This window comes from Catharus ustulatus, chromosome 2 (assembly GCF_009819885.2).
Source record: "Catharus ustulatus isolate bCatUst1 chromosome 2, bCatUst1.pri.v2, whole genome shotgun sequence".
In the NCBI taxonomy this organism is placed as follows: domain Eukaryota; kingdom Metazoa; phylum Chordata; class Aves; order Passeriformes; family Turdidae; genus Catharus; species Catharus ustulatus.
In genome coordinates, this window is record NC_046222.1 from 121,386,763 (window position 1) to 121,401,856 (window position 15,094).

Genomic DNA, 15,094 nt, shown 5'->3' on the forward strand with positions numbered 1-15,094 from the left:
GGTACAGCTTGAATTCATTTCCATGGAAGAGTTGGGAGAGATTGTGCTCGCTGTGAGACTTTGGGGAGGTGATGAGCTATAACCCCTTAGAATGCTAAACCAGTTGCTTTCAGAAGTATTATCAGTATTCTTCTGTGAAAAGGAGAATGAGTAGCTAAACATCTCTTTTTAAAGCCACATCTCTGAGGATTTTAAGAAGTGTTCCCTGTGTTGGGAGGTAGAATAATTGCAAATAGAAAAATGTGAATTAAAAATGAGATTGAAAACATAGATTCTATTTTGATGTTTGGGAGGAAGTCTTTTTTAGCATCCATATTCTGCTCTTACCTGGAAATGATAGGATGGTTTAGAGTTAACTGAGCAACAATAACATCTGAAATTAAAAATGGAATGGAATTGGGTATGAGAGAGATCCCTTAAAGTTACCAGCGTTTTCAGAGCAGATGTAGAATTAGATTTTCATGTCTTTCTTGTAGGAAACAGGAAGAATATCGGATTGCAAAAGGGGAAGAAGAGAGAGATCTTTATGCAACAGAGAAGAAAAAGTCATTTGAGTCACTGGAAAAGGTACGTGGCAGCTTCTGGGAAAGTGAGCATTCTGTACCCAAGGGCAAGTGGTGGTGTAGAAAATGAAAGCAGAGTTTCTGCTATGGTCTTCCAAGGACCCTGGTGATTCAGCTCCCAATTATTGCAGGACAAGGTCTGATTTATTTTTATAAATACCTGGAATTCTTTTTGCTTTCAGTCTTGCCTGCTTCTGTGTGAGGTATTAGCGAGTAATTTTAAGGCAGGATGGCTTTCAGGCTGTTCTGGTTTGACTGCAGTTACACAGCTATAGCAAGTCCTGCTAAAGCACTTAGAGCACTCAAGGTCCTGTACTTGAAGAATCACAGGAAGAACAGCAATTATTGCTGTTCCTTGTCATTTTACTTCAGATAATTTTGTGTGTTTGGGGAACTTCTTCAGACTTGCCTCCTTTCAAATACTATTTTCATTACCTGTTCTGTGGGAGGGATTGGCAAGAAGGAAACATTGGTTATTGTGCTGTATTTATAAGCTTGTTGCCACATTTACTGTGTCTTAGAGTACAAAGCAATTTGACACAAGATTTCTACTGCACAGTCCCCTTCACTGAGGGGAGTTAGGAGTTGAAACAAAATAATCTTTAAGGTTCCTTCTAACCCAAACCATTCTCTGCTTTTATAATTGCACATTGTGGGCAGTTGATGTCTTGATTCTGTAAATTTATGGTGATGTGAATGGAGCTGCCACAGGAGCTTATAAATTTCTTAGAACAATTCATAAATCTTAAATTTGGAACAGGAAATTTTAAACTTTGGGCTCACATGAAAATTATTCCTTGTGAGAGGGAGTTTTAATTTAATGCTGTTTCAGTTTTTGCATTCAGCAGTGCTGTTAGCCACCCTTTCCCTCTTATAAAAAATTGCCAGATAAATATTTTTATTTAACTCCTGTTCTTTCCCTTCTTTATAAATTAGAGTGACTCTGAGTCTTCATTAATCCAGTCAAAGCGTCGGCTGCACAGACGGAAATATTCCAACTACAGAACACGGAAGAACATTGAGCAGCTGGAGTCTTCTGAGGAGGAGAGGGACAACTGCCTTGGCTTGATAGAGCAGGTGAGTTCTCTTCTGAGTTTGGATTGAGCCTGAGTTGCTCAATAAATGAAATTTCATATGTATGTGCCTTTGTTAAACAAGCAAACAAAAACCCTGCTCCTTTTTTCAGAGGAAGTGTTTTTTTAAGCATCATTGTTAACACTTCTCAAAGCTGTTGTGTGCTTTAATGAAGACAGTATTTCCTGTCAGTTCATAAATGGCTCAGCTGGTTGTGCTGAGAATGTTCTAAACCAAATCCACAGCCCAAGGCAAAAATCTGATGGACAGTTGGTTGGCTTCAGGGGATTTTTGGAATCTAAACCCCATTTAGATGGGTTTTAATGTTTTTTTTCTGTGGAAATTTTGAAGGTTCTTGCTAGTGTGATTCTTCACAGGGTGTTTCTCTCAGCTTGAGGTGACACAGGATTTTGTGGGTAGCAGGAGCTTTTTGTATGTGTGTGATGTGTTATCAGACTGTAAGTGGGTGATAGGACTGCTTGGGCTGCCCTTGTCTTACCTTACCCACAAGGAAATAATTTTAAACTGGCAAAGGAAGAAGTGGAAGGAGCAGAGACAGGTCAGACTTGTTGGAGCAGTCACTTTGTTAAGGAAGACCAGTGGACAAAAGGGAACATGTTCAGGAGATTAGGAAATCTTGCAAGTAAGATGAGGAATGGTATCCCTTGGAAATTTCCTTGCCTCTTAATTTCAGTGTGGCTAAAAAACAATAAATTATTTAAATGGAATGTAAAGTTCAGTGAGTATTGAACTTTGATATTGTACTGTATCATCTACACAGAGTGTGAGCAGGTTTTATTGAGAGGACTCATAGCTGTGTTACTCTGAAAATGGACTAATTCAAACATTTGAAGCTACAATTGAAATCTCATGGGATTTGCTCCTATTTTTTTTTTTGCTTTATAACATACAACCTGACACATGAGCTGTGCATCATACTGACTCAGTTATGAGAAACACATTTAAAGCATTATATTAATGCAAATAACTGATGAACAGGAAATTAGTAAAATCACAATATATTTTGGTGTATCTCTGCTGTTTAGTGTTGCATTTAAATTCATGCATGAGTACTTGATCAATCAATTGATACTAAAAGGAGAGGGGGGAAAAAAACCCCTCAACTTGCATAACTAATGAAAAAAAAACATAGCAGTGACACAATATCCCCTTGTGTGTGGAGAGATGGGATTGTTTTTCTTGATCTGTCCCTTTTGTGATGTAAATTCTTCTCTGTCAGTCAGATTTTGTTATGTACTTCACGTGACCTGATTATTTTGATTCCCATTTTAACAACTTTTTCCCCAACTTCTTTTAAATTTGATAATATGGACCACGTGTTTTTAAGTTTCAGACCCTTAAAACATGGGTTTGGTTTGAGTGTGTATTTTGAAATTTAGGAAGCTGAAGAAAGTGAGGGCTCTGGTTCATCTGATGAAGAGGAAGAGTGGAGAAGTGACAAGAAAAGCAACAGTAATAGTTCTAGGTAAAGTGAAAAAACACATCCCATAACAAGTTTTACTTTGACAAATTAACAGTTGCATGAAAGCTCTGTTGTGCTTCAGATGTCATCATATGATAAGAATAATGATCTTATAAATAATAATCATATAAGGTATAATTCATATACTTCACTGACACATTGTATTGTTATTTACTGTTGAAAGATTTCTATTTTTTAATGTAACTCTAAATCCCTCTGCTTTTTTTGCCATATGGCAAAGAAAGATGAGAGTCTGGAATATTTCTATGGTGTGTTTTGCTCTGGGTTTGGAGGTTTTGAAAGATTTTGTTTGGGAAATTTTTTTCCATATTTCATTTAGGAATTTTTTGGGGTTGGGTGGTTTTGGTTTTGGTTTTTTTCCCTTAAAAAAATTTTTGAAAAAATCTGAATTTTTAAAAATTTCTAGTTTTGTGTAGAACTGTTACAGTTAAGCTTTTAATCACGTCACAGTGGCTATTTTAGATACTCTTTTGCAATTCTGTAGTACTAGAAATAAAACACTCAGGATGTGGATGTGTAGCTGAGATTTAGATAAGTGTAAAGAATTTAAGCAGCATTTGATTCTTGTGTTCCTCAGGGAGGGCTCCTAATTAGTCCAGAATTCCATTGCACAACTTTCTTGAATAAAATGACTGATTTTAAAATTCACTAGACTTTAGTTGTTTAAAGAGATGTGCTTTGAATTACTGGATCCTCCCAAAAATCCGTGTTAAGCTTCAAGTGAACTAACGGTTCCACCAGGGCAGAGTGATTTTGAAGTTGTTTTCAACAGCACTTGCTATCTACTGGTATTTTTCTGAGAGAGTTGAGTATTCTGGAGTAGTGAGAGGTTGTGTTTGTGTGTCCCTGCCCTCTCTGGACAGCGATTCCTCGAGCAGATATTCCGACTGGATCGCGGACGCCGGCATCAACCTGCAGCCCCCGGTGCGCACCTCGCGCAGGAAAGCGCTCAGGTACTGCAGCACCTCCGAGGATGAGGTGTCAGCTGAGAAATCCTCTCCTCCCAAGAGGAGGAGGAGGAAGAGGAGGAAAAAACCCAAACCAAAAAAGCAGGAGGAGGTATGATTTTAATTTTTTTTACACAGTCTTCATTTCTCTCTTAGATCTCTCCATTAGAAACTATTTCATTGTTACTGCCATTAGGCAAGGATCTGCTGTCACCACACACAGGGTACATGGAATTGATTTGAGATCATTCCCAGTGTGAGGGATCTGCTGATTTGTAGGGAGGAATCTGCATTCCAAGTGAAAGCACTTTGATTTTCCAAATAAAAAGTGTTCTCAAGGTTGATGGTGTTAAAGGGGAAATGTGTTTAATAAATATCAGTACAGAATTTCAGACTTGTCCCAAGGGCGTGGAGTGATAGGGCAAGGGGGAAGGCTTTAAACTGAAGGAGGGCAAGGTTGGATTAGATTAGGGAGGGATTCCTGATTCTGAGGGTGGTGAGGCACCAGGACATGTTGTCCACAGAAACTGTGGCTGCCCCATCCCTTGCAAATGTCCAAGGCCAACTTGGACATTGGGGCTTGGAGCAACCTGGGACAGTGGAAGGTGTCCCTGCCATGACTGGGAGGGCTGGAACTGGATGATCTTTGAGGTCTCTTCAAACCCAAACCATTTTGTTACTCTGTAATTTTGTTAAACTGCCTGGTTTTTTACCCACTTTAATACTTAGGGGACGCAGTTGATGGTGGCCATTTATACTTAGGCTGAATCCTTAATTTTTTTAAAGGTTACAATAATTTCTCTTTTTTAAGGTACTAATTTTTTAAGGTTGATTTAATTAATTTCCTTTTTAAAGTTACAATAGCTACTGTTAGTTGTTTTCTGTCATAAAGGAACAAACAAATGCTTTTTTTAAGCCTGGGGTAATTTTGATACATTTAGTCTGTTTTTCTCTCCATCCCTTCACTTTCTTCCAAGTTAAATCAAAGTTTCTTGCAGTTTGAATAATTTTTAATTGGGTACTGAGACTGTCATCTAAACTATAAAACTTTCTACTAAGGCCTGGATAATAATGATTTACTCACTCAAATCTCCAGATAGGAAAGGAATGTTTAGTATTGGAATTACAAGTACAGTTACAACTCAGGCAAAGCCTTGGGGAAATTCTGCTGGTACTGTTTGGAAGTGCTGTAGATTAGTCCTTTGTAAGCTAAACTGTTGTCTGCCAAGTCAAAACAGAATGATTTGTTTAGAATTCCTGACCATTATGTCTGATTTTGTGAAGGCTGATGCTGCAGCACAACCACTGAACTTGGAGCTGTCCTATGACTGGCACCCTCCAGTTTGGATCACGGACACAGCTCTCCGAAGGTCCCCGTTTGTCCCTCAGATGGGGGACGAGGTAGGAACATGAATTAAAATCTTCCAGTTCTTGTGATTATTGTAACTGCTAAATACAAGATAATATTCACTGTTTGGGTTTGTTGTGGTGTTCTTTAGGTGATATATTTCCGACAAGGACATGAAGCTTACATTGAAGCAGTGAGAAGAAATAACATTTATGAATTGAATCCACACAAGGAGCCTTGGAGAAAAGTGGTGCTTAGGGTAGGTGTGCACAGAAGGTCCTGTGGGTTTATGACAGAGTTTGTAACTGAAGAGTTTTACTGTTCTGTTTGCAAAACATGGATTTGTGAGCTTACTGATATTTCCCTATAGGGAAAGAATTATCAGGTTGTCTTTAGAATTTTCTATGGGAAGAAAAATTAAATACTTGTGTTTAAAATCCTAAGGCTGACAGACTGCCTTCCATTGAAATCTCAAATCTAATTTCAGTATTTTGCATATGGGTACAGTTGGTTAATTCTAAACTAACAGTTCTGTGCATGGTCCCTAAGATAAAACTTGCTGAAGCTGTTTGTTCTTACCTGTAGGATCAGGAATTGGTAAAAATTGTTGGAATTAGATATGAAGTTGGTCCTCCCACGTTGTGTTGCCTCAAGCTTGCCTTTATAGATCACGCCACTGGGAAACACACAGACAAATCATTTTCCATCAGGTATGTGCAGTTTTATTTTCCTGAGAAGTGTTTAAGAATGTGTTTCTCTTCTTCCCAAAGCCCTGAGGCACACGTGAGTGATGATTTTTTTATCCAGATACCACGACATGCCAGACGTTATCGACTTCCTTATCTTGCGTCAGTTCTACGACGAAGCCCGGCAGAGGAACTGGCAGGCCTGTAAGTGTTTGCTGAGTGTTGGACTGAACAGTTTGGAAATCACAAATGTGTCCTTGCCTAATTGCTGCATGTGCTGTTTGTAGGGTCACAGGGTTCTCCTGTAGGCAGGAGTCAGAAATGTCAACCTGGAGGGACTGCAGTAAATGTAAATACAGTCACCAAAATATGTGTCCAGAGTGTTCTGTTCCCTTTTTGATTTTAAAGCTAAATAACACACTTACATATCTGTGGATCTAGAAATTTAATTATGGAGAGAAATCAAGCAGTACATTTATCAGAAGTTTTTCTGATTGCCTGTGGCAGCCACAGAGTTAAATCCTTCTCTCAGCAGATTCTCTGTGTTTGCTGCAGCCGACAGGTTCCGCTCCATTATTGACGATGCCTGGTGGTTTGGGACAGTGCTGGGTCAGGAGCCATATCAGCCTCAGTACCCAGACAGTCATTTCCAGTGTTACAGTGTCAAGTGAGTACAAAAAGATTTTATTTCCAATGTTATTGGAGAGCCTTTGCTCTCACACAACTGCCTCATTGCTATGAGAATGTATAAATTGTTCACTTAAGTTATTTTACTCCTGGTATTGTCACTTCTTAATGATTTTAAGGTGCTGCTGTAGCACAGTGTGGAAATGTGATAACTTGTGGCAATTTGTTAATGAGTAGTAATATGGTAAAAGCAGTTGCTGACCTCTTCACATTTCCTGTACTGAGTAATTCTGGGTCCCTTCCACAAAGCAAGCAATGCAGTTTTCTGTCAGCATTAATTATTGGTCTGCACTGAGAGTTGGTTTGGGGATGCTGTATCTCCTCTGTGGTTGCTTATATCAAGGTCCCTATGCCTCAAGTCCTCACACTTTGTCTTTCACATGGGACACCCTTTTTCATATCAATAAAGGCCTTCACACAAAGGAGGGGAATGGTAAACAAAGATATCTCTGGAGTTCAGTGTTCACACTCGGGGTATTGACCTTGTCCTGCCCTGTCTGAGCTGTCTGAATTGAATCACAGTGTGTTTTGGGGTGGAAGGGACCTTGAAGATCATCTTGGTCCAAACTTCTACCATGAACAGGGACACCTTCTGCTATCCCAGGTTACTCAGAGCTCCAATCTGGCCATAGACACTTGCAGGGATGAAGTAGCCACAGCTTCTTTGGGCAACTTGTGTCAAGGCCTCACCACCCTCAGAGTCAAGAATTCCTTCCTAGTATCTAATCTAACCCTTCCCTCCTACAGCTTAAGGTCATTCCCCCTTGTCCTTCACTCCATGCCTTGTGAAGGTCCCTCTCCAGCCTTCTTGTCACCTCCTTTAGGCACTGAGAGGATCATTCTAGGATTTTGCTTGGTTTGGTTTCCCCCAGCAAGGGAGGACTGTGAGGAGCATAAACAGTGACTTCTCAATATTCCTGTTTCCATCATGCCCAGAGATAGTGCCCATGTCTTACACAGTACATTTAATAGTCACAATTTCATTGCTTTTTCACTCAAAGTCTTTTGAACTTGTTGCTCACCACAAAGAAGGGAAATTCTATAGCTAATAGACAATCCGGTGAGACTGGCAAGATTTTGTTACATGTTTTGGGCTTTGGATTTTTCCTGGCCAGTTCCAAATCAAGTTTCCAGTTCGGAACAAAAGCCTTTTGCCAATTTCTTGGGCTTCTTTCTCCTGTAAGACCTAAAGGATATTTCAGTATTTTAATGCACCAGCCTTTAACAGAAAAGTCTAGAGCTGCTTTGAAGGAAGGAATACTGTGTTCCTAAAGATTCCTTTCCAAAAGGACTTTATTTTACCTGGTCTTACAAACAACTCTTCTAAAGCAGAATCCTAAGATGTCTATGAAAATATCTGGAGTGTTTGGCAACTGTGTTTAGGTTTTATGACCTGGCTGGGTCTGTTGCTCTTTTTGTCACACTTATTTCAATTTATTGCTGTTAATGTTGTATGGAAAATAAATGAATTGAAGATAGTTTTCCTTTTTTTTTTTGTTATTTTATTGGCAGGACAGTAATAGGTGTTTGTGTAGAAGCAGCTTGATTTATTATGAAGTGTCATTACCTGGGATGAGTGGAACTTAGGCAGAACTAAGTGAGGCTTAATCTGTACTAAACCCATGATAAAGTCTTACATGCAATATTATGAATTAATATATCCATTTGTGAATATCAATAACTTGTGAAGTATTGTACAATAATTGGTGAGGAAATCTGAACAGATCAACCTTTAGGCCTCTTAGTTCATAAAAATCAAACAGGGTGAATGATCCAGGTTTTCCTAAGGCAGTGGGAAATCCAAAACAATGGCGAGCTGCTCTTGCCAGAGCAGGGGTTTAGTTATAAAATACTCTGGGCATGATCATTTCAGTTTCCAGTTGGTTTGAAATAAATACAAGGAGGCATTAGACCAAATAGCTGAGTTTATTAAGGCATCAGAAGTAGACTGAGGAATTTGGACAACTCTGATAGGAAACTGCTGGCAAAGCTCTGGAGGGAAATTGGTAACTGCAGGCTGATCTATTTGGTTTTGGTATGTGCTTGTAATAAAAAATAAAACTGGGAACATAAGGATTAACCCAGCTGTAGGAGAGATCCAGCACTCCATCTGTACAAGGTACTTCTGCCTCTCTGGGTCAGCAAGGTGTGAAGCTGATTTTTTACAGAGTTTTTTAACCTTGAAAATAGCAAAATTCATTGGTATTTGATGTGTTTTTAAAAACTGCAAAATCTGCCCAAGTGTGGTGGGTTTTGGAGAGCTCTCAGAATGATGTTCACACCTCATAGTTCAATATCAGAGTGAATAGCCAGATCTATCAATAACACTTATGTTGCTTTTGCTTTGTCTTGGACCTTAATTAACTTCAGTTTCTTCATTTTGTTTATTCTTTTCTTTGTGTTAATGTCCTCTTCCCCACAAATTTTTGTGCTAGCACATGAAATTTCTCACTTCCTGTTCTCCCTTAATCCATGGAGTTGCACAACTCCTGCTGTGATCAGCAAGAAAAATCCTCTCCTGTATTTTTATTTTTCTCAAATCCTTCCCTTGATGTTATCTCACTTTTCCAAATGTTCATCTTCTTGATACAAGCTCTGTGAAATTGATTTATGTGTTGGGTAAGTTGCATAGAGCCAAAATCAGGAGCACAATTTGAATCTGAAATTGGTTATGAAGAATGTTTCCTTTTTGCTGATTGCAAACCAATGCTTTTGTTTATATCCATGTATACAGTGTATTTTGTCAATACCTATAAATAGCTGTAATTGAAATGTGCTTATAGCTGAGATTTCAGTATGCTTGGAGGGAGCACTTCTGAGTCAAGGTAACTTAAATTATTTTTATGTTTTTTTACTTGGTGAATCAGATGGGACAATGGTGAAATTGAAAAGCTGAGCCCATGGGACATGGAACCAGTCCCTGATAATGGTAGGTACAAACCTTTTAATAAAACAGCTTAAAGTGCTTCTCCCTCTTTCCAGTTCCTTTGTTTCATGCAGGTAATGGACCTGGGATGATTCCTGTCTTAAAGACAGTCTTGATTCAGATTTAGTGAAATAATTTGAATATACCTGTATTTTTGCTTTTTGCATCTTTCAGAATAATTTTGAAAAAATGTTTTAAATGTGTGGCTCTGACTTAGGGAATAAAACCTGCTACTTCCAAATATCAGGTTTCAAAAAATATCTCAAGTTTCAAACTATTAATTTGTTGTAGTATACTATAATACAAAGGGATGCAAGAAGAATATAAATAATTTCCAGTCAGTAAATCCTTACTGCACATAGTTTAAAACCAACAATTTATAAAGTGGCCAGTCAAATCCAGATTATCTGTAAATAAAAGAGAGGCATTTGTGGTCTGTCTTAATATTTCACTTTTCCAGTACTTGATAATACCAGCTGGGATGGGGAGGAAACTTTGGGAGATACTGAGGAAGTAAAAAAGGTAATAAACTTAATTCAAAACTGCAGAAAAACCAGAAATTAAAACATTTTGCTGTTTGTATCCATTCTGTGTATTTTTTTCCCCTCACAGTTTTAGCATTAAACTCTACTTCAAGGCAAGGATTTTTTTAGTCAGTTGCAAGCATGCAATTATTTAATAATTGTCAGTGCTCAACAATTTATGTTGTTGTCACTCCTTCCCCAATTTGCTGTCTTTAGTTGATCAGCCTGAAGAATTAGGAGCAAGTGTCTCTGTGACTCTGGAAGAGGTGGAGAAGCTCCTGTACAAACCCCAGGAGGGGGAGTGGGGGATGAAGTCCCGTGATGAGGCCTGTGAAAGGATTATCCGTGGGATTGATCAGCTCATGACTCTTGGTGAGTGTGAGCTGAGCTTCAGGTGGTTTTCTCCTGATGTTACATTTATCAACAACCTGGAATATCCATGGCATCCTTGAAAAATTCCTTGTGCAAAGTGCTTTAATGAGCAGATGTTTCTCTGTGCAGTTCCTTGTGGTTGGACCTGCAGGCTGTGAAATAGAATCCCAGAATGGCTTGGGCTGGGAGGGCCCTGAAAACCAGGCCAGCTCCTGCCATGGGCACTGTCCCAGGCTGCTCCATGCTCCTGGCCTTGGCCACTGCCAGGGATCCAGGGGCAGCCCCAGCTCCTCTGGGCGCCCTGTCCCAGGACCTACCCACCCTGCCAGGGAACAATTCCTAATTCCCAATATCCCATCCATCCTGCCCCTGTGTCCTGTCCCTCCTTCCCTTGGAAATTCTCTCTTGTCTTTCCTAACAACTCCTTCAGACACCTGAAGGCCAGAAAAGAGGTCAGACAGTGAAATGTTGCTGTTGTTGCTGTTTTTACCCAGACATCTCAGCAGCCTTTGCTGGCCCAGTGGACCTGTGCACATACCCCAAGTACTGCACGGTGATCGCGTATCCCACGGACCTCAACACCATCCGCACCCGGCTGGCCAACAGGTTCTACAGGTCAGTGCTGCCAGGACAAACTCACCTGGGCACTCTTCAGAATTCCAATCAACCCTGCCATTCTTACTGTGAGAAATTTCACTCTTTGAAATCACCAAATATTAAAAAACTCCCTGAAGTTACTTCAGTGCTGATGGCAATTCAGATTTTGAAGTGCTGGCCTTCAATTACTTTGAACTTAAAGAAGGTTAAACTCTTGCTGTTTTCAGAAATGAGCTTAAACACAAGAGGTGGAATGTTAAATATTAACATTAACATAAATATAAACATTAATATAAACATAAATACTAACATTAATATAAACATTAGCATTTTTTTAAAACTTACACTCTTCCCTCTTCTGTGATAATGACAAAGCTCTGGTTTGCTGGAGGGTGCTGGTCAACCATAGCTTGAAAATAAATTTAAGTATATTCTTCATATGAACCTGCATTCAGTGTGCCTATAAATACAGTGAAGAGACATTAATAGTGGTTTTCTTCCTGTATAAGATGTAAAAAATGTCATGGGAAATAATTGGAAATTCTGTAGCTGAAGAGCTGCAGACTTGGGGTATCTCTGCTTCACACGTATAAGGAATTGGGAAAATTAATTATAAAAATGAAATTGCACATTTGTGGCAGCTCATTCCTATCAAGTTATAATTTCAATTTGTAGCAGTTTCTCAAATCTGTCATTTTACAGGGGACAGTTTTCAGTGGTCAGTTGGCCTCGAAGCAAGGTCTTTAAGGGAAGACAGGAGGGAACATTGTAGCTGAGATGTCTTTAAAAATGTAATGGGACAAAGCTCTTGTCACTCCTTTTTAATTGCTTGTGCTTTGTATTTCATAATTAAAAATTCCTCAGATATGACTCAACCTGTGCTCCATTTCTCAGGGCTTTGTAACAAGCAGCCTCTGATATTTCCAGAAGAGATGTGATAATTTAGAGTAGTGATTAAATTATACTCTTCCCCCTCCTTTTGAATAACTCCAGTGTAAGCTTTTTAAAAATGCTTGTGTTTTTAAAGATTCCAGGAAATCCACAGTCCTTGGGATGATTTCAGTGGTATTTTATGATTTAGAGGTGACAAATGCTAGTGCTTACTTGGCCAGCTGAATTAATTGAGTTTGTATCCCAAACTGCCTAAGGATGAATTACCAATAATGAGTTGGGAAATGAGTGATCAAAGATGTACATTGTTGGTTTTGCTTCCTTGGGTTTTCCATGTGAAGGAAAAGTTTGAGACTGCCCTGAAGGAACATAAACCAGAGGACATCTAAATCTAACATGGAGAGAAAATCAGAGATAATTTTTTGGTGGTTTTAAGCTTTTCTTTAGTATTAAAGGTGCAGTATTTTCTAATTTGAAGGAGAATTTCAGCACTGGTTTGGGAAGTCAGATACATTGAAAGCAATGCCAGAACCTTCAATGAGCCTGGGAGTGCCATTGCCAGAGCTGCAAAAAAAATCACCACCCAGCTCCTAAAGTTTATCAAGTAAGTGGCATTTTAATCTAAAGACTGCTTGAATCCTCATGCTTTTGAACAGTGGAGAGCAAAAACATCTTAATTAATATTGCTTTGTGGTGAGCCCTGCTTTGATTCTTCTCTGTGCAATGTAAGGACAGGTGTATAATTCTGGGTGTTACCTTAAACACTAAATGTTTAGCTTAGAGGCATTTTCCTTTTTCCCTGGTATTTCAGTCACTTGACATTGAGTTTAAGTAGCTCAGACTGCAAAAAGTAAATTTTGTGCTGTCCTATGTAGAAGTTGCTGTTGTAGCTTGTCTGACTTAAAGGTTAAAATAAACTGAGAGGTTTATTTTGAAATGAGTGTGTGCAGCCTTCCTGCAGCTGGGCAGGCCCCTTTCAAATCCCTAATCCTGATTTTTATATTCCATTTAATACCCAGTTACTGTCTTCCCTTTTATATGGAGCACTTGGTTGTGGCTGAGTTTCATTTAGGAAATAACAGCTCTGCTTTTGCTACTCCAGTAACAGAGATTTAATTGTATTGCAGTGACCAGGACTGTACAAACATTTTTGAATTATGTAGTACAACAGATGATGAACAAGATTGTCATGATGCTGATTTGGTAAGTTGGGTTTTTTATATGGAAAATTCCAGTAATTTATGATGGTATGAAAATACCAGCAATCCTTAAATATTGTTGGTAATGCTGAGTTATTTACATAGCTAATACAAACATGGACTATATTAGGAATTTTTATGAATGTTTTATGTTGTTTCTTATCAGTGAATTGCTTTACTGGTAATATTTAGTCACTGAAGTTCAGAGCTGTTGGGCAACTATTAATTGCAATTTCCAATGGTGGTTTATCCTTTTCTCAAACCACTGAAGATTCCAGACTCCAGTTCTTGTCCTTATCTAGGATATTGCTTTCCAAGCCTCCCAGATGATGTGTTGTAATTTTTTATGCTCATCTTCTGTCTCACTGAAAGAATTAAGAAAATTACATTTTATCACAGTCTTAAATCTACTGACACTCTAAACCTCCATCACCTATTTTTTCCTACATCACTTTTAAGATAACTGATTTTTATTTTGTGCAGGATGATGAAAAATGTGTTCCAAGAACATCCTACAGAAGAAGAAAAGTGAGTTGGCCAATCTTTATCTTACAGCCCAGATCAGGTTGAATTTTTTCCTTGCTGTATTCCATTAATGCTTTTCCTAACTTTTTTTTTCCCTCAAGGGACGGGGCTTAAAAAAAGGAAAAACCCTGAAAAGTGGCTATGATGAAAACTGCTGGAAGAAACAGTGCATGGAACTGGTGAATTTAATTTTCCAGTGTGAGGATTCTGAACCCTTCAGGCAGCCAGTTGATTTGGATCAATACCCTGTAAGTTGTACTTGCTAACCTTAATCAGTTCTTTTTTCTGGCTTATTGTGCATTTTAAGGAAATTGTTTTAGAAAAATCTGTATTTTCTTAATTGAAACAAATTTCTTGAAGGTCTAAAATCTGTTTGCTCAGCCAGAGCTATGAATTTGATTTTTTTCCCTCTCTTTTAGCTGTTCATGGTAATCTTACTACCTCCTCAGTCTCTTTTTTTCCTCTAAAAACCCAACAAACTTAATTTAAAGGAAAAAACAACTTCTTTACAGCATATAATTTTTCCTGATGACTCCAGATTTTGAGTCTCACTTCAGGTTTTAAAAACATCTTGAGGTTCTCTAGAAAAACATGATTGGGAGAGGAAGAAAGATTGAGATGTTTTGATGGGGTTTGATTTGGGGTTTTTTGTGTGGTCTTTTTTTGGGGCTTTTTTGGGCTGGTTTTTTATATCAGATCTATTGTTTCTCACAGTAAAATTCATGGGATAATGGAAAGGACATCTAAAATCAACCTGTCTCAGCAAAAGTGTTGCTTTCCTGTGGTGATTCTCTTTCCACTGCTGTCAAAGATAATTTGCGTAATTTTAGCTACTCCTAAATAAAATTCAGAAGTGGTTTTGGCTTTTTTTTTCCCTTTTTACTTTCACAGAAATCTTTTTTTCATGTTTTTTATAGGATTACAGACATATTATAGACACTCCAATGGATTTTGGTACAGTGAAGGAAACTCTGGAGGCTGGGAATTATGACACTCCAATGGAACTGTGCAAAGACATCAGGCTGATATTTAGCAATGCAAAATCTTACACTCCAAACAAAAAGTCAAAGGTAGCTGTCAATATCTGAGGGTTTGTGGATGTTATAATGAAATTAAAGCTGCTGGTTGAGTGGATAGTGAGGAGATATAGAACAAAAATATTTAAAATGTTCGTTTCCTGTTTGGTTGGTGTTATACAGACTGCCTGTGCTTTTCCTGCTGTTCTGTGCAGTTTTTAATATTACAAATACT

The 15,094-nt window shown here is 38.5% G+C and overlaps 1 protein-coding gene across 1 annotated transcript in view; it reads left to right on the forward strand.

Annotated features, from left to right (window-relative positions):
* BRWD1 (bromodomain and WD repeat domain containing 1) overlaps positions 1–15,094 on the forward strand; it is a 42,787-nt gene that overhangs the window by 17,394 nt on the left and 10,299 nt on the right. Inside the window, exons 20-36 of the mRNA XM_033052122.1 lie at positions 477–567; positions 1,500–1,640; positions 3,038–3,123; positions 4,005–4,200; positions 5,373–5,489; positions 5,588–5,695; positions 6,022–6,146; positions 6,244–6,326; positions 6,678–6,789; positions 9,677–9,738; positions 10,476–10,631; positions 11,126–11,246; positions 12,598–12,723; positions 13,247–13,322; positions 13,802–13,846; positions 13,945–14,091; positions 14,761–14,913. Of these exons, the coding sequence (XP_032908013.1) occupies positions 477–567; positions 1,500–1,640; positions 3,038–3,123; positions 4,005–4,200; positions 5,373–5,489; positions 5,588–5,695; positions 6,022–6,146; positions 6,244–6,326; positions 6,678–6,789; positions 9,677–9,738; positions 10,476–10,631; positions 11,126–11,246; positions 12,598–12,723; positions 13,247–13,322; positions 13,802–13,846; positions 13,945–14,091; positions 14,761–14,913 (1,945 nt within the window). The remainder of the gene's footprint in view (positions 1–476; positions 568–1,499; positions 1,641–3,037; positions 3,124–4,004; positions 4,201–5,372; positions 5,490–5,587; positions 5,696–6,021; positions 6,147–6,243; positions 6,327–6,677; positions 6,790–9,676; positions 9,739–10,475; positions 10,632–11,125; positions 11,247–12,597; positions 12,724–13,246; positions 13,323–13,801; positions 13,847–13,944; positions 14,092–14,760; positions 14,914–15,094) is intronic.